The sequence below is a fragment of the Camarhynchus parvulus genome, chromosome 28, assembly GCF_901933205.1.
Source record: "Camarhynchus parvulus chromosome 28, STF_HiC, whole genome shotgun sequence".
In the NCBI taxonomy this organism is placed as follows: Eukaryota; Metazoa; Chordata; class Aves; order Passeriformes; family Thraupidae; genus Camarhynchus; species Camarhynchus parvulus.
The window spans coordinates 3,349,204-3,368,734 of record NC_044598.1 but is presented as its reverse complement, the minus strand read 5'-3'; the positions used below and the strand labels follow the sequence as shown (position 1 = coordinate 3,368,734).

Genomic DNA, 19,531 nt, shown 5'->3' with positions numbered 1-19,531 from the left:
CCCCACAAAACCACTTTGATTCCACTTCTTGCTGCCAAAAAATATTTAGAAATGGACATGGAGTGGCTGGCCTTGCTGTGGTGACACAGACACGAGGTCTGCAGGCACAGAGGCAGTGAATGATCTCCAGCAGGCACTGTGGCTCACTCCCAGGAGCTCCACAGATGGAAGAAATATTTTCCTAAAAAGAGCACAAGCAAAAGCTTCTACACACACTCACTTTGAGACGTCATTCTCTCTCACATGACAGCCTGTTAGCTCCCATAAAGACCAAATCTTAAACACTGGTCTGTCTAGAAGTCTTTGATTATTTATGTATGTGGAAAAGTAGAAAAAAAATTGTTTTTCCAGTTAAGTTCCAGTTTGCGTCACAACCCAGATGTCACATGCACTTCAGAGGCTGACAAATGCTGGCTTGTTTTACTGACTGCTGCACACAAAGGCCCAGGGACCCCCAAAGCTGCTTTGATAAGCCCCAAAGGCAGTGACAGGCAGACCAAACCCCCTGGCTCAGGGCTTTTCTCAGCCCTGGCTGCAGCAGGATTCCAATGGCAAACCCCTCCCTCCTTGAGAGCACCAATCCGAGGCCCAGCTCTCCCACTGTCTCCCTGGTTTTACATCTCTCCTGCTCTCTAGAAACGATTGGAGGTTCCAGCTCTTGGATTTGCTTGCCAGCTGTGCCAGCAGTGGGGATTTCAGCAGGAAGCTGAGCCTGCTGCAGCGCTGGGAAGAGCAGCCCCAGGCAGAGGCTATGGGATGGTGCTGGCAGCAAGGGCTGCCAAACTGGCACGAGCACTAGGGAGAAAGTTTCTATTTTTGTTCTCCTTGTTCCAAGTGGGAACCGATACTGCCTGGGACAGAGCCAGGCATGTCTCAGGCTGGCACCATGCAAAGCACCTCCATGCTAATGTAAGCAACTTAACCAAGCTCTCTCTCTCTCACCAGCAGAGTTCAGATGTTTGGGAGCAGCTGATCTTTCCCTCAGGTGTTCACTTCACTGCCAAGGGCTGCAGCTATTTGTATTCTGCACTGAATACCTCCTGTGCTCTGTCCTCTCCTTTGGAAAATGTCACAGTTTTCTTCCTGTGGCACATTGTTTCTGTCCAAGGTAGAAAATGAGAAGCACGTGAGAAGTGGCAGCTGCTTTGATCTTAATTCAAATAGAAAACAATAATAAATAATTATATAGATATAAAGGCAGACAGTTTTTAAATGTTCTTTTTTTTTATTGCTAGAAGTTGGTTTCAGTCCTATTGCAGCTCTGAAATCCTTCAGTGGAGAAACATTGCAATCATTGTAAAAATCATCATTTGGTGTGCTAAGATCATGTTTACAATTAATCAAGAGTGCACAACTCAACAGAATATTAACATTTAACCATCAACTTTACAAATAAAATAAAGACTACAAAGATGTTGCTACTGCAGTATCAACAGTAAAGGAAATATTTACAATGTTTACACCCTAACGAAAAAACAAAACCAAACTCTTCCCCAACAAAATGGTCAATTTAACCATGGACCATGATTATTTATTAAATCTTTACAGTGCAAGGTGGGCCTAGAAACCAGACCTAAGACTAAAGAGTGTCAAGAGAGTTCACAGCTCTGAGTGAGATGCACGCAGTTATGCCAACAGGATCTACACCCATGAGAGATCTCCTTCCGGCTACAGACAGAAATGGAATTTGAAATCAACTTTTCTAAAGTGCTCCAATTTCTTTCAGTACAAAAATATAAAAAACTGATTTATAAACATGGCACAAATGTTATGAACCAGAGCTCACACATGCTGTTTGAAGATGATGGAGGATGATGAAGTCGCCAGTGGTTACGAAGATGTTGGGTCTGGTCTCGAAGAGAGAGCAGGGGAAAGGCTTTGCTTTGCCTACAGCACTTGTGTAACCTGGCATGCAGATCTGTTTCCTGGTAAATGTGAGAACTGCTGGGGAAGACAACAAAATCTCCAAACTCCCTTGCATGGGGGGCACAACACACAGGGACTCCACTGAGCAGCACCGGGGAGCCTCAGCTCCCATTCCGCAGAGTTAGAAGTAAAATGAAAGAAGTATTTTTAACCCTTTCCTAGTTTAAGTTTCGACTCTCATTGTAAATGCAAATGACAAACACCAAGCTCCATGTATGCAGAATCATCTGACCACTACTCAGAAAGACAAAGCTGCCTGCAAATTATTTAGAATGACTCCTAGCTGTGCGGGAAGGCGAGTACCTGGATGAGCAAGCGTCTCTAGGAACACCAATTCTTCTGCCTCACGCTGGGGGATGAGCAGCGATCTCAACTCGTGGGACATGCCACAGCTACAATCCACAGACAGCACAGTTAAAAACCAGGGAAGCATCCACAACACACACAGGGCAGCTGTGCTCAGCACTAGTGGCCATGGAGGCATCCTCAGCCCGGAGCACGGAACCTCCACGTTCCAGATGGGAAGAGGAAGAGGAAGCCTCCTTAACACCAGAGTTCAAATTGAAATCAGAACCATAGAAACAGCCTCTACATTGCAACATCACAATATTGAAGGACAAACATGCTGATAATTTTAAGGCTGGGACACCAAGCAAACAGGGCGGCAGTTCAAAGCTTGTGCTGGCATTTCCTCCACACCCCAGCTCAGAAAGAAGCCAAAAGGCACCTGGGAGGCACAGAATTTTGAACTGTCTAATCCTCAGAAATCATTTAAAAGGAAACTTTTAGCTGAAGTGATCTAAAAGCCCAATAGGAAGGATGTAACTCAGAATCTATAGCAGGTTACTGAGCCCAGGACACAGCAGTACTTTGCAAACTAATTCACCTAGAAGGGTTTTTTTTCCCTAGGAAGAAGATTTGAGTGAAGAGTCCAAAACCAGTTCACTCAACTGGAGTGATTTGTTAACAATTTCACAGATTCAGTTTTGCACAAGTGAAGAGACCCATGATTCATTTAAAGAAAGTCATATTCATTAAAAGAAAATAATTCACTTGCTTCCCTCAGCCTTCCATGGATCCCTGCCCACACTTTGGCAGCAGTGAGGTATCACAGCACCTGCTGATTCCAAAACCTTCTCCAGGCTGACCCAAGTGACAGAAGCCACCATCTCAGGGTGCAAACAGGTTTCACAAAGGAGCTGCAGCCAGACATGTGCACTGAGGACAGAGAATGACTTCTAAGGTAATTTCTCAGCTACAGATTCAAGTCCCATATTCCAAGGAGCTTTTGGAGTTTGAGCCAAAAGCCTGGCCTGTCACAGGCCTGGGTCCATTTGTTAACAGCCAAAACTTATTTCAAGCACTGCTGACAAGAAGTACTCAAAAAGTTAAAGATAAAACATTAAAATAAATAGGACCTCACTGCAGACTTTATTTTGCACATGTCACTGTTCTATATTCTAATTTGTTCATTGCACAGAAGAAGAAAGCAGCCAATGAGCTGCTCCAGTCCTTCCAACACTCCCTCCCATACTTTTGGACAGGCACAACATAAACCTAAATAAATGTTTCCAAAATTTGCTTCCAAGCACCCAAACTGACATCCCTTTTTGGCTGAGATGATTTACTCCACTGATGCAACTTAGCTTTGGGCTAAAACTCCTAAAAACCTGGTAATTTAAGGCAGTGGGGGCATTGAGTTTTCACTAGGAGTGGCCCAAACCACAGCATGAAGGAGAGAACATCCTGTGCATTCCTGCTGCTTCCCTGTGTGCTTCCAGGGGAAATTACAGGGGCCCAGAGTCTGCACATCACCCAGTGGAAAAATCAGTGCCAGTCCTACAGAGCTGCTGGATCCCACACTGCTGCGTGGATCAGGAGTTACATTGACTTTAAGAATTCCCCTCCATTCCAAACTAACATTTTAGAATGCAAAACCTGAATTATGGAGTGGAACTCTGTTCTAATCATCAAACAGATGGTATCCCAAAACCACCAAACCACCAGTGGAGCAGTCCCACTCTGTTTGCTGCTGACAATCACTCCAGCTTCTGCAATGCTGCTGATTCATCAAGCAGTCCTTTGGTATTAAAGCCAAGTGTGTCCAATCTCACTTGGGGGCTGGGGGAGTATCCCCAGTCCTGTAATGAGCCATTCAGTTTGGAGTTTCCTCTCACTGAACTCAGTGCCACTGCCTCAGGTTTGTACCAGCACCACTCAGCTAAGAAACAGACCCTTAAATCCAAGAACTGTTCCAGCAGGAGTGCTTGTCCCTAAGACCTATTCAGTATTTTGTAGCTTATCTTTCCCCTTTCTTCAATTTCTTGTCTAAGGCAATAACCCAAATTATCACCACTTGAAAATATAAACTTCTGCTGTTTTCTGCTGAAAAACGATGAAGTTTCTTGCACTGTAACTACTGAAATAATTTTAAAACTTTCAAGCAAAGAGAAGTTATGGCCTTGAAGATATCACTAACATCACACAGGGCCTAATCACAGGGACAGCTCAGAGAGACTGGCAAACACCACTGGATCCATTGCCATGAGACTGCATGGAGAACTGACCAGACCTTCCATCCACTGCTGCTAAAATCACTTTAAATCAGTTCAAGGTATAAAAAACAGCTATTATCAATCATGTCTTGAAAGGTATTAACCCAGGATTTTAAGCTTTGAGATCCTGATTCCTTTAATTCTGTAACAATACTCCTAAACAATCTCTCCTGTGCATCATTATCTGACCAGTCACACTCAACACACACCAGAACACACATCCTTGGGTGAGGGTGGGAAAAGAATCCGGGACACAGAGTGAAAAACACAACACAAAATGACTGTGCAAATTACTACAAAGGAAAATAATGCCTTTTTGAGCAGAACACTTAATGTCACCACCATTCCATGATCAAGAACTGACCCATTTCACAAGAGGTATCAAAGCTGGTTTAGCTGAAAGCAGCTAAACACAGGTTTAGCTGAGAGTATTTTTTTATTATAATTATTTTTAATTCTAAAACCAAACAGTTCTTATTCCCTTCATTCCTAACACGATGCTGCAGAGAAGTCTCTGCAGCAACAGCAGCTTTGATATCTTCTGGTACTGGGAATAAAGTCCCAACAAATTAACAGACAAACAAAGGATGCAGAAAACAGGATTAAACAAGACAATAAATTACTGCATTTGAACACTTCTTAGACATGTCTTCAGCAAAGAACAAAATCCAAGTCTCTAAGTTCATTCTGAACCAACTCAGGAGTTTGCCTGGGACCCTGTTCTGCTGTCCCCAACAGGGAGACAGATCCCAGTGATGCTGGTGGCCAATGAAATGTGCATTCAGTCCAACTCTTCATCATCACTGTGAATTCTCACACGTCCAACCCTTCTCCTCCACAAACAGGTGGAGCTCCTGCCCCTTGAAGATGCTGTCAGAAGCTCACCTTACCTTCTCTTCCATTGTACCTGGCCACAGGGCTTGTACCACTGGGTTCACAGTGCCTGGCACACCTGGCAGGGAGGGGACTGGCTTGCTGTCACCTGGTTACCAACACACAGCCCATTACTGACCTGGACCTGGGAAAACAGATTTAAAAATTTGCAGCCATTTTGGGGCCTACTACTAAAACTTTGTACATAAAAATCTGGGTGGTTCAACATCACCGATAACAATTTACAAGATGGTGCCCATGAACAGTTACATTCTCCAAAAAGAGCACATTACAATAAATGTCAGAATTTTAACATGCTCTGAATTGATATAGCCATGCCATGTGTCAACACACTGGAGAATTTAAAAGCAAATTGTTACTACTGTGCCCTCAAAGCAGGACAGTAATCCTGGTCTGGTCCTTGCTTGTAGTAACTGGGCAGGGATCAGAAGACATCCATGTGGGGTCTCCATCACCGTGCACACTGGGGCCTGAGTTCTTGAAACAGTGTGTCAGGTGATTCATCTTCAAATGCAAACAATTAGAAGAAAATGACATCTTCTTTGCTGGTATCATCTTGCACATTCAACAGACTAGGCTGAGAGGGCACCAGGGGCTGAACCTGAACGTTACTGGGCTTGAAGAGGGTCGCTGAGGCAGATGAAAGTGCTTCTGGCTGAGCATCTGTAGGGCCATACAGTTCTAGAGGGAAAAAAATGGAAGAAGACACATTCATGACACTGCAGAGAGAGCCTGAGGCACTTCCAGGCACAGGCAAGTTGGCCAAGGCATACCTGGCTGGAATGCAGAGGTCTGGCTGCTTGGGAGGGATGGACTCGCTGACCTCCTGCCTCTCAGGACAGCCTCCTCTCGTCCTGCAAGCCTGGGGGGAAGCAGCTGCTTCTGATCAACAGAGGCTGAAGAAAATATTTCATAAATTAGTATTAGAGACAAGCAGCACTTCACCAATGTCACTGCTTTATGCTGGGGTCTCTGTACTGGCACCTTTACACACCCAAGAAAGCTGCAAAACAACAAAGAGTTGGTCCTACTGAAATTTTCTCTTCAGCTATTTAAACTATGAATACTTTTCCTTGAGACCTCTAGTTCAGTTACTGGCAGACCCTTTAAATCTCAGATTTAAAACCCAGTATCACCAAGGACAGCAGAGAGAGAAAAAAATCCTTGTAGAATTCAAATAGCAAATGGCCATTTGTGCTACTTCTAACACGCAGAGCTGTGATGAACTTTTGTCTCTGCTCTCCATCTGCCTCACAGCTGCTCAGCAGCACAGCCCACTGATTCTGGTGTTACAGACTCCCAGTTTCTTAGTTTCAACAATGAAAGCAGTTCATGAAATAGCTATTCTGGATCTAAAGAACTTCTCTCTTTCAGTACACATTCCTTACATGTCACAAAACCCAAATTCAATACACAGCATTTTTGCCTCTGGTACAGAAAGTTTTGTTCCATTTTATTCTAAGATCAACACATGGGCATAACAAGCATGAAGCCCACTAATGCTCACAAGAGAATAGAGACCAATATATTAGTGGTTTATACCTTTCATATAAATTACAGAAAAACACCATTAAGCCCATTTCCACTGCAGAGACCATTATGTAAGAGCTATTAGAAATAAACTGGGGAGATGTGGCATTAGAACTTTATATTACCAGCATTTGGTATGCAGGGTAAGAGGATACAGGCTTCATTTATGTGCAAAACCATAAGCAACTTTGCAAAAGCACTAAACTTTATGCAAGACAGAGACAGATGTTTCTGCAATGTGCCAAAACCACTCTCCCTGATCTCTCTCTCTGTTTCAGGTTTGGCCACAAGTCCTCTGTGGCAGTGCAGAGTGATGGATAAGCTTGCCAAGTCTGAATCCAGCCCAATCCTAAAAAGATAATTTTGTAACTTAAAATTACAGGCCATTCCCCTAAGCTACTTTGGCAGTGGGGCTACTTTAAGTGGTAGAGATAAAAGGGTTTTTAGTGTGTCTGTCATTGGCAAAGATCACAACTCCAGTACCCAGCAGTTAGAAGCAAAAATCACACCAGGACAGGGTGACTGCATTTTTACTTGCTTCTATTTGTGACAAAATTAGCCCCTTTCAACTGTACAACACACACAGCATCTCAATTTTGGCCTGGAGATCTGTATTTAATGACTGACTGGTGCTAAGAAAAGCACTGCATTCAATGTCACTACAACTCTGGACAGACTGCAAGAAAAGGCTAAGCCAGCCTCAAAACATTTCACTCATGCACAACAGCTTCCTGTATTTTTTTGGGTTTTTTGGTTCTGCTCTTTTTCTTTAACACTACAGTTAGACAAGAAGATTTTGCATCCAGGTTTAGAACCTCTCACCACCATTCTGTTGTGTTGGAAGTTGGAATACACAGCTCTGTTTTCAGCATTATTCCTTTGGGTTATATTTCCAATTTAAATAGTATAGACATGGAACTCCTAACAGGATTTTAGGGGGTTAAGAGATTTTAACTGCAGCGAACACACTAATAATTTGTAGCATATTAATTTCTGGGTTTCAAACAGGGGTTTAACTGCAGGGTTCTGTCTCCCTGTGATCCTGGTGGAGAATGGAAACAATTAAATGGATTTAAAACCACACATACCCGAACTGTCTGTCCTATGAGATGCTTTGTTCTTGCCACCTTTCTCCTTGCTTCCTTTTGTGAATGTGGCCAGCTTGGTGGGGATCTGCTGCTGGACTGCAGCTGGTTTCTGGATCTGGTTGGTTGCACTCAGGAGATGGATTGGCACTTCGTTCTTCAGGGAGGGCCGGTTCTCCAGGGTGGTGCTGTCCCTGCGCGCCAGCTCCGGCCGCTCCAGGAACTCCAGCCCGGCCACAGAGCTCACTCTCACTGAGGATTTGGAGCCAGCTGCAGATGGTTCCACCCCTTCTCCATTGAAGCTGATGGAATGACTGATCATCTGGCTCTGCAAGAGGAAAAAAGGCATTCTGAGGCAAACGGGGATTTTCAGCCTCTCCAGCGAGAGACCATCCCCAGCCCCAAGGGCACAAAGCACTTCCTAGTGCAGAGCAGAACAGACAAAGCCTAAAGGTTCCTGGGGAACAGAAAGAAGAGCAAGGTGTAAGTCTTTGGACACTGAAAAGAACATCAGCAGCTCCAAACTGCTTAACAGTGCACCTAGGAAAGAGCAGACTGCACGGGGTGATGACAGAGCAGAGAGAAAGCAGGACTTTCAGAATGTTTCAATGAACCAATTTAATCAGACCTCCAAATTTCTAAGAAATATTTTTAGAAATCAACTCTACAAAATGCTGTTGATGCAGCACAGCTTCTGCAATCAGACAGTTCATGAATTTGAAAACTACTCAGTCAGCCACAATTGAAAATAATTTATTGTCCATTTCTATATTTTAAAAATATATTCTCATTGCCAGACATCTGGGAGGAGCTTCACAGACACTGGTCTCTCTGAGAGTAGCCATCACCAGCTACTTCAGATGATGGTTTGAGTAGCCCAGCAAAAGGCAAAAGCAGGCTGGTGCTGCAGCAAGTGCAACCTTCATCCAGAAACAAGCAGGTTAACAGGAACAAAACTGAGAAAACCAACCCCTCACCTGGCCCATTTCTGGGGAGAAGGTGCCTGACACCGTGTTCTGCTTCTTCAGTTTCTTTTGCTGATCCAGGCGCTCCCTCTCCTTCTCCACAGCTCTCTGGGCTTCCCTCAGCCTCTCCAGGTCGTGCTGGTAGGCCTCCCTCTGCCTCTCCAGCTCTTCCCTGTCCTGGCTCAGCCTCTCCCGCAGCTGCCGCATCTCCTCAGCGCGCTCCTGCAGCTGCGCTTCCTTGAGCTCAAATTCCCTCTGCTGCCGGCTCTTCTCCCGCTCCAGGCGCTGCTGCTCCAGCTTCAGCTGGCTCTGGAGCTTCTGGACGTTCATCAGTTCTTCCCTCTGCTTTTCAAAGTTCCTCTGCTTCTCCTGCTCCAGGAGCAGATTGCCCCGGGTGGACTGCAGCCGGTACTGCTTCTCCCTGTCTGCCATGGTGGCTCGCTGCACCTCGATGTAGCTGTCCTGCTGAGATATCACAGCCTGCAGGGGGTAAAAGTGCAGCTTCAGGTTCAAAAAACATGCACAGCTAAGTAGGAGACAACAGCATCTAGCATGTGAGGTTAGAGAGTCATTTTCTCCCAGAGCATATCTTAATTCCAGCTCATACAGCCCATGGTGATTGACACGATATTGAAGAAGGGCAAGCAAATAAATTATGCTTATGTGTGTCAAACTGGATATTTCTTGCATCTAGAATTGTTAATCTGAATCAAACCAGTCAAAATATTGCTGATTACAAGGCAATTGTAACATTAAGGCAACATACAAGGCAAGATAACTTTAAAACAACTAATTCATATACACTTGTATGAACAATGAGCACAGAGAGCAGACAAAGCTCAAAGCAGGAAAAGAATTAAGTGAGCAGGAAAAAGGAAGTAATTACTTAAGAAAACAGCTCCAACACTTCCTCCAAAATACCAGGTACAGTTTCCTTGAGTCTCAGGACTAAATTCTGCACTTCACTGCAGCTTTAGGGGATATTTTCAAGGTAGCTCCTTTCCACAACTGCATACATTTTATTACATTTAGTGCCTAACAAATCTCCTGGATAGTAAATAGTGGTTTACCTGAAGACTGAAGAGCAACTGCAACAGCATCTGTATCCTATGGACAAGCTGAAGAGGAGGAAAAAACATTAGGAACTTGAGCAGAACTCTGTTTTGAGGCTTTAAACTTTTTAAAAAACATTTTCACAGTGAAAATAATCCATGGTATCTATACAAAAAGACACACAATGGAAGCATGGCCACCAGAGTACTCTAGCACAGCAAAAGTCAATATGCAGGCACAAGGAATTTCAGTTTATTATCCTTGTGCAGATGTGAATTAGTGCCCACCAAATCTCCCTGAGATTCCACAGAGACATCTTCATCATCCTCTCTTCACCTGAACTCTTTAACCATCACTTCCCCCCGTGCCCCAGCACTGAATCACTGCACAGGTACAGACCTCACAGGGATTCAGAGGCAAGTTTGGCCAGTGAGCTGTTAACATGCTGGGTTCCACAGACATTACAAACACTGAGTTTTGGAGGTGGTTTGGTATGATTTTACATGCTATTATTAGACTATGGCTATTTGCCATTGGATTTCTTCACAGCAGGAATAACATACCTGAGACTCTACGGTGGGCTGAGCACCACTGCTGTCATCCAGCCTTGTTCCATCACTCTGTAAGGGAAACAAAACCAACATTTGTGCTAGGGACACTTGCTGGGCACTGGCAGTGCTGCCAGAAATGGCTGGGATTGCTCCCATCACTGAAGAACATACAGCAAAAATACTGAGGTCATGAGCCAAGCTGAAACAGCAGTGTGGTGATTAAAGCTGTGTTAATGGGACAGCATCAAACGAGCAAATGGAAAACTGAATTATGTTGCCTCTCAAATGCTGAGCTACCAAGTTGCCCACAAAACACCCTTATTAGAGTTGAGTAATTTTACAGACAAAGCTGTTCCAGTCCAGCCTTGCCAGCTATGGCAACTTTAACTTTGTGAGATTGTTCTGCACCATTATCATGATGGGAAGCACAAGGAAAAGCATTTAAATCCCTCATAAGCTCAACATACAGTTTGAGATCCTTCTTCTGCATCAGAAGAGGGGTCATGGAGTTGCACATCTGAACTCAGTGCAGGGCCTCTCCAGTCCCACTGCCTCTGGTCACCACCACTGCCCTTCCTGCCACCTGAAAGAGGAGAGGAGTATGAGGAGCTCACACCAGCACAAGGCCTGGGATAACTCAGTGAATGCCAGAACAAACAGAAAAACATGGTGACTTTAAACCAAAATGCAACTGCATGGCTTCTCCATGCTGATCCCAAGTGGAAGATCAGGCTACACTGACACACAGGGCTGCTCAAGAAAGTTTAAAAACTTGAGAAGAGCGGGTTAAGATAAATAGGGAGGGTAAGTTCAAATTACGTTATACTATTTTAAGTGAAGCAACCACAATGTCTGCATGAAAATAATCAGCTCCCAGAATTGCAAGTTCATGACATGGAATACTGGTCAGCAGGAATATTGCAGTCCCTGCAGCACCACTGTGAGTGTGGAAGGAGGTAAGGGGAGATGGACCCCCTCTTGTAAAAAGGACATGACAGCTGTATGGAGCCTTCCAGAGACATCAGAATGTGCTCTAGAGATGAATAACCAGTGAAATAAGAGCCATTCATTTTTTCAATTAATGCATGAAGCAAAAATGAAGATAAATAGTTTCTGGTCCTTCCTCTTAATTCATTAATTAACTGATAAATCATCTGTGTCAAAAGAACAATTTATATTATCTAAGGATTCAGCAAACCTCTAGTGACTGTGCAGATACAAAGTGGAAAAAAGTGTTAATGACATAATGAAAGCAGACAGCTGAATTCAAAATTTCTAGGTTTTCAGGCCAGGCTTATTTTTTTTAAACAAAATTAAAGTTCTGCATGGAATTGTGGTAATTATAAAGAATGGTTACAGTAGTGCCCTTAGTATAAGACTGAGAGCCCTACTCTGCTCTCTAGTGTTGGTATCAGGAGCAAAACATGCTGGAGATTTGCTCTGATCTTCCTTTTTAGAGCCTGGTGAAGCTTCCTTATATGAGAGCCTCAATTCCTTGTTCTTATTCTCTGTACAGTAATCATAGTAAAAAGATCAGAAAAAATCTGAGTGTTCCCTTTCTTACTTTTACTTGAAATTGAGGGACTACTGTCATATCCTCCAAAGGTCTCTGCTCTCCGGGGGAGTCCTGAGCCATCCTCAGGCTGACAGGATGCACTGCCAAAGTGAGTGAAGATAAACTCCTGGAGATTTTCAGCTGGGGAAGAGGAGAACATGTCATGTAAACAGCCATGTCTATGCAGCAACACAAGTTATCAGGCTAATGAGTCCACTGTAAGTTCAGGCAGTCTGAGATATCCTCCAGTACAGATGAATTTTCCTTTGTGAGTAGCTCTGCATGACAGGCTCTTCATATGAACATGAGCTCTTCCTTAATTGCAAGTTAAGATTATCAAGTTTTGAGTGTTTGTCTTTTCTTTCCTTTTTTAAAACAGAAACTATCTTTGGGCTTATTTTCTTTGTAAACACACTATCTTTAGACAGACTGTTTTTAATAGATAACCCTCCTATAATATTACATTTCAGGATTGTGTGTTATTAGAGCACTCTGTTACCCTTTCTGAACAGACTTGTCCTAAGATTCCACTGGTTGATCCTTAAAAAGAAAACAATCCAAGCTGTGCAGGTCTTCTACCTAAACCCACAAATGCACTTCACCTTTCCTGCAGGTTGGTTCTGAGAACAAGGAAATCTGAACCGTGTTACATAAAAGCATTATGTTATTACAGGATGATTTTCAGGGCCTGTACTTAGATCCTGGGTGCTTATCCCCACCCCAGCACCTGAGTGAATGCCCACACATTCCCACATTCCATTCACCTTCAGTCACTGCAGACTTCAGAATTGCCTCTCCTTGCAGATTCTCTGAGATATCCCCCCGAAGAAGCAGCCTGGCTCGGGATCCTTGGGAATGGTCTTCAAAGCCATTCACCTCAGACATTTCCAGATAAATCTGTTGTTTCTCAGTGAGACTTTGCAGAATCAGGTCATCTTTCATGTTCAAACGCTCTGAAGGAAGAAACAAATTCAGCCCTGCCTTTCTTGTCACTGTCACAGGACTGTGTTCAATTTGGGAGATTATCTTTGATTTTATGGCCAGAGCATCAAATGCAGAGATATAATTAACAGTTAAGGAGAAAACTTATGGAGCAGACAAAGCTTATTAGACTTCCTTAGCCACTATTTCTACAGAATCTTACACCACCTTGAAAGACATATGAAGGAGAAACTTGATCTTGATAAAGAATTAGACAGCCATAAATCACAAATAATGCTGAGAAGCAGCTTGTAGAATATGTAACTAAGTCATTACCTTGAAAATCTTTTAACTTTGCAGCTCTTGCTTCAGCCAGCCTCCTCTCTGTTTCAGGTTCATTAAATGTACCTCCTTCCTCATCAGGACAGCTGTCCAAAGGAAAAGACAGATTTATGTTTGATTTGCATGTGAGATAATTTAAAACCATCTCAGGATTCAACTTGAAGCTTTTGCCTCAGTTGTGGTTTATTCTGGTTGCCAATCTTCCTCCCTTTTCCAAAGCCCTGCTGCATTTGACATCAGTGAGTGTTAAAGTCTCTGACTAGTTTTTATTTCATCTTTATCAGTGGTTTCTTCCCAATGAACACAAACAGAATTGCACACTGAAGTTTGACAAAGAAAGTTTGTGGAGAGTCGAAAGGATTTTAAAGATAAATTTACACCTGTGAGTAGAAGACAAGCAAGAAATCAGGCTCCTGCTTTCCCCCTCCCTTACCTCTCCACAGCCCTGCGGATGTGTGCCATCCAGGAATTCCTCTCCTCTTTGGAGCTGGTGTGAATTTCATACATTTCTGGTCCTTTTAAGGAAGCACTAATTAAGAACATTGCCTTTTCCTCATTAGCTACCTCTCTCACAATCAATTTTTGCAATGAGATAACTGGTGGCTTAGAGTCCTGTAAAATAAAATACAGTATATTAGATGTGTTCTTTAGGAATTGTGTTTCCCCTTTCCTGTTTATCCAGAGCCACCAGGAGTTGTAACATCATGAAATAACTCTGACCTTTTCACATGACACTTCTGATGTTGTCATTTGATCAATGAAAACATGGAATGAAGAATATGCATGTCAGAAAAAAAGAGGTCTTGATACCTGATTGAACATCAGAGCCTGTGTCAATTTAAAGATTCCCACTGAGTCCCAGGAGTCAAGAACAGGCTCAAAAAATTTTGCTCAAAAGGAGGCAACCCAAAATATGAAAAAGAAAACAAAAAACTTTAATGACACATTGTGAATTGAAAGGAGAGAAGTGTTAGAGGTTTGAAAAGAAATAAAACAGAGGTGTTAGAGGGTGTCAGACCCTGATAAAAATGACACCAGGTAACAGGTAGTGTATTGTATAATGAGGATTAACTGGATTAGCTGTCAGCCTTTGCAGTGAAAACATATTTACAGGAGGGATATTAGTTACTAAAAACCTGTCTAGGCTTCCTACAGCAGAGCTCCAACATATGCAGCCTAGAAAGTTCCTTCCCAGGATAAAGCAGCTCTTTGTGACTGCTGAACCTCCACAGAATAATCTAGAGCCATGATAAGAGAACTGAAGTGTGAAGCAAACACCAGGAACAGCAGCTTCTGCCAGCTTCTCTGAGCAGCTGTACTGCAATTCCAGCCACAAACAGAGGTCACTGGAAAAACAGAATCACTGAGCAGATCCATTTGCTCCCTCACTTGATTTATTTATGGAGAACTGATATTAAATTTCAAATGAACTGTACATATACAAAAAATTGGTCAGACTCTAAGTGTAGAGCACGTTTCCAGAAGGAAAAAAAAAATCCACCACACAGCACCCTGTTCTGTGCATTAGGAGAAGGGTAATTGAAAAGCAGTTGTTTGTACAGCCCTGAGGTCACCAAAATAGCTTTTGTCATTAGAATTCAGCTCTAATGTTAATGTCTTGAAAAAAAATACATCCCAGAAAACAATTACATAAAAGAGTTTCTCTGTTACAGGTTCTACAACAGCCATCAGTGAACTAGATCAGGACAAAATGTACAAATTAACTTCTCTGAGGACACCTGTGGAAATGCCCTAGAAAAGTGAATTCACTGAATGTTCTGGAGCCTGCAGTAATAACATCTGCATTTAGTGCTTATTCCATGTATTTCAGGAAAGTTCTCTGGCCCTAGTAAATCTCAGGGCACTATGACCACAGTTACCATGTCCCTAACTGAGATTCTTTCCCTGCACACTGAACAGAAGCAGGATTTATCTGCAAGTTTTCCAAAGCACAGCTCTAGCATGTGCAATGTCCATGACATTGTGTACAAAATCTCAGCCTAACAAAGCTCAGTAAAAGGGAAAGTCACAGCACAAGAAGAGGAACAGTGAAAACCATGGGAGATGTGGCAGCTACAAGTGGCCAATGCAAGGAAATACTGGTTTGCACTGGGAGAGTGGGGAAAGGATTCAACAAGTACCAGAACTGCTTCAGAAAAAGTGATTCCATAATACTTGCCTGGTTTATTCACTTAATTTTCTTCCTGAATCTCCTATAACAAGTATCTAACATCCCTAATTGTGCTTCTTCTGTAGTTACTGTCACTTTCATAAATCCTCTAAGTGCATGTATTAAATAAAGAGAACAACACCTACCACAGATGCAAATGTGTATTTTTGGTCCTTTTCTTGTAAGAGCAACAGTACATCAGTGAGCAGGACTGCCAGAATATCTACAATAACAAAAGAGACCAAAAAAAAAAGGAAGGAAAGAAAGTCATATTTCAAAGCAGAAAGACCAGTCCAGACTCGAAAATCACTTATATTTCCTGCAGGCCAGGGAATAGCATGTCACCATTTGCAATTTTGGATCTGTTACTGCCTTACACTTGGGCTGGTCCCAGCCAGGCTGCACATGCAGCACCAGCTGATTTAAACAGAGCCCATTTAAAGCTTGAGAACACCCACACACACATCCTACACATGGACTCCAGCACTCCAGAGGGAACACATCTCTCTAAACAGCAGATTCTTCTAGAACTGCTGCCATTTAGGGTCCCACCTACTCCTGGCTGCACTTTCTGCGCCACTGAAGCTTCTCCTTGAACACTTGAGCAATGAAGCTGCTCAAATATTCCCTGATGGCCACTGCTTTGATTTTCTGGCAAATGCAGAACTAAGTGTCATGCAGCTGACATGACACAGGGTTTGCAAAGTGTGAAGCAGAGATAATGCCTTTCCACAGGAGACTAAGTCAGGATGACTCAAAGCTTTGTCATCCATCTGAAGACTTCCCTCTTGAATTGGGAAGCAGACCAGCCAGATAATAAGCAAGCAGCATAAGGAACTTATCATGCACCATTACAGAGATGCTTATTGGACAAGCCAAGAATAGAACAAGTGCTATTTCCTCCAATATCCTATTAAACAAGCAGGTTATTGTCATCTTATTTTATACCCAATCGATCAGTAATAAACAGTTTCTAAAAAAAACCACCCCAACATAAATCTTGTTTCCCAGTTGTGTTTGTGCCCTTGCTGGTGCTGTACCTTTGAGTCTCCCTGATGCAGCTTTCCAGTACAGCATCCCATCCAGGAGGAGCCGCCTCTGGCCCATGTCATCCTTCCTGAACAAAAGCCCATTCTTGCATTTCCCAGATGATTTCAGCTCCATTTTGTGCATGATCTCCTTGAGTCGCTGCCCCTTCTCACACTCATTTACCATGGCATCCACATGGCTGATGGTGTCTTTAATCAAACCAAGGGCCTGGGTCAGGTCTTCGTAATCTCTAGTTCCAGCTAAGGGAAAAGAGAAGCAATCAGCCACATTTTCAACTCTGGAATACAAGACATGAGCCATCCAAATGTATTTTAGCATAAGGGTTTCATACTGGACACCTAACAGTATTTACCAAGAAAACAAATTTATTATTTAATTTTATTTTGTTATAATATTTAATTTCATTTTATTAAAATTTTTATTTATTTAAAAATAAAATATAATAACCTAAAGCTCTGAAAAAGCTAATGAACCAACAGGTTTAACTACTATGGGTTTGTGGCTGCAGACTTTAAATACTTCTCCTCTGAGGAGAGGCTGGGAGAATTGGGATTGTTCAGCCTGGAGAAGAGAAATTTCAGAGTGATCTAAGTGTGGCCTGAAGGACAGGAAAGATGGAGACAGACTATTTAACAAGGGCCTGGAGTGACAGGACAAGGGGGATTGGCTTTAAGCTGACAAAGGGCAGGGTTTGATGGGATATTTGGAAGAAATTCCCCATTGTCAGAGTGGGCAGGCCCTGGCACAGGGTGCCCAGAGAAGCTGTGGCTGCCCCTGGATCCCTGAAGTGTCCAAGGCCAGGCTGGATGGGGTTTGGAGCAACCTGGGGTAGTGGCAGGTGTCCCTGCCCATGGCAGGGGATAGAATGAGATGAAAACTTCAAGGTCCAACCTAAACCATTCTATGACTCTCTTGACCCTCTGAGGTGAGACTGATCTGGCATCATCAGCCAACAGAGAAGTGAGCAAGCAGGTAACAGCCTGTCTGAGGTAAGAACATACAAAACATGGCAGAAAAAGGACCAAGAGACAACTGTGAGGCTCCCAGGAACCATCCCACCTTCTGTGTTCTGGATGATGCGCTCCAGCAGCACCGGGTACTTGGTGATGCGCTGGGTGACCAGGAGGATGCACTCCTGAACACCCAACCTCCTCACAATGGAACAGTTCCCAATTTTCTAGAAAACAAGAGAAACTCGTCACACCCACTGTGCATGGAGCTCTTCTAACTCCCTCTTCGTTCTCGTGCCTTCTGCCCCAAAACACTTCTGCACATTGGACACAGCACCATGAAATTAGCTGCACTCTTCTACTAATCCTGATAACATTCCAAAAATTGCCTTTATTACTGGAAAATATCTTAGGTACTGTTTTCAACTACTGTTAACTAAATGTGGAGTCAATTAGGGAAACTTCCAAATCTGAACTGTCTGCCTGCCTGTTGCTAACTGATCGCACTTTATAACAGCATCAGACCTTAAATACATAGAAAAGTTCAGTGGTTTTAAAATCAGACCCAACCACCTACCAGTCAAATTAGATCAATAATGAAGGAATTAAGTGTTTATTTTACCACTGTATGCTCCCCAATAGCCTGACCTACAGAAACACATTCCTGAATAGAAAGGGAGGACTGTAAAGCACCAGTTAATCTGACTGCAGGTACAGCACACACCTGGCAGCAGGAGAACACAGTACCAAGATCTTTCCCTACAAGGACTGAAGCTAAATGTTTTAAAACTCTGGTCACTTATTTAGCTCCTTGGAAGTGAAGGGCTCTCACTTTAAAGGCTAAGACGAGCTGTAAGTACAGAGCTAAGCTGGAAAGTTCACACAGTATCACTTACTGGTGACTGGAAAATGAGAATATTTAGGCCTCTGCAAAGCCACCTGAGATTCAGGTTACAGCTTCCACTTGGGCTGTGTCTCTTCAGCCCTTCCTATTAAGTGCACGTTAGAGTGTTCAGCAAACCACCCTGGAGCCAATCTTCTGCCTTTGGAAAGGTGATGGCGTGAGCAAAACCTGACTAGGAGTCCCTGCTTTTTCTACAGCAGCTCATTAACAGCATTTATCATTGATTTAATTTATTAACAAACCAATTTATCCTGATGGCCACACAGCAGGACAGAGCCCTGAACTGAACAAATACTCTATTCCCCAGTCCTGGGTGCTCTCAAGAGCCTGCCTCAAATGTAACACTTCCTAATTGTGGTTTTGTCTCCAAGTAGCTCAAAAGATCTAAAATACAAGAAGTTCACAACCCACCAAATAATGAGAATATGCCTCTAACCATGCTCATTCACATTTGAGGGATCTTCAAGTACAAAACAAAGCCCAAAGCAGTGAAGTATATTTTGCATAGTCAGAATAGGAGACTTCTGGTTACTGTTTACCTTTATTAAGTTTTGGAACTTCTTATTGCTTTGGAGCAGGTCTTTGTAATGGCTGACAGCTTCATTGTGTCCACAACAGAACACACCATATTTTTCTTTCATTCTCTCCCCATTTTCACCTGAAAACTAATTGGAAATAGAAGAATGAAAGACATTAATCATTCAGAGTAAACCTACCTCCACTATAAACTCAAGGTCTAACATGGTTTCTAAAACATTTCTCCTGTATTTCAATTGCTTCTGCACCAGAAATGAGACATTTATGCAGTGTGACATGTGAGAGCTTGGAATACCAAGAGCTAACCAAATATTAAGTGATGTTTGTAATTATGAGAATTTTAAAAAAGGATTTCTGGATCTCTGCACTTAAAAAGTCTGTGAACTGTAAAAGTTGAAGGGCAAAAAAAATGGTCATGATATATGACAGAAATTGTTGCACCCACTCCATGCCAGAATGGTGCTAAAGCTGCCATGAGTTCGAAGGATCCTGACTGTGTTTTTAAAAGATCAGAACAACGAAGTTTGGCTTTATCTGGGAGAG

At 42.9% G+C, this 19,531-nt stretch overlaps 1 protein-coding gene across 3 annotated transcripts in view; it reads right to left on the bottom strand.

Moving 5' to 3' along the window:
• Nucleotides 1–1,205: 1,205 nt before the first annotated feature.
• The window catches only part of ARHGEF18 (Rho/Rac guanine nucleotide exchange factor 18), a 48,752-nt gene continuing 30,426 nt past the window's right edge, over nt 1,206–19,531 (bottom strand). For all 3 annotated transcript variants that reach the window (XM_030966794.1, XM_030966795.1, XM_030966796.1), the window contains 15 exons: nt 18,991–19,116; nt 17,657–17,774; nt 16,588–16,836; nt 15,694–15,770; nt 13,811–13,989; nt 13,372–13,463; nt 12,879–13,067; nt 12,124–12,255; nt 11,027–11,142; nt 10,572–10,628; nt 10,026–10,073; nt 8,968–9,435; nt 7,994–8,318; nt 6,149–6,271; nt 1,206–6,056 (listed from right to left, as the gene is read on the bottom strand). In XM_030966794.1, coding sequence (XP_030822654.1) covers nt 5,896–6,056; nt 6,149–6,271; nt 7,994–8,318; nt 8,968–9,435; nt 10,026–10,073; nt 10,572–10,628; nt 11,027–11,142; nt 12,124–12,255; nt 12,879–13,067; nt 13,372–13,463; nt 13,811–13,989; nt 15,694–15,770; nt 16,588–16,836; nt 17,657–17,774; nt 18,991–19,116 — 2,460 coding nt within the window. In that variant the 3' untranslated portion in view covers nt 1,206–5,895. The remainder of the gene's footprint in view (nt 6,057–6,148; nt 6,272–7,993; nt 8,319–8,967; nt 9,436–10,025; nt 10,074–10,571; nt 10,629–11,026; nt 11,143–12,123; nt 12,256–12,878; nt 13,068–13,371; nt 13,464–13,810; nt 13,990–15,693; nt 15,771–16,587; nt 16,837–17,656; nt 17,775–18,990; nt 19,117–19,531) is intronic.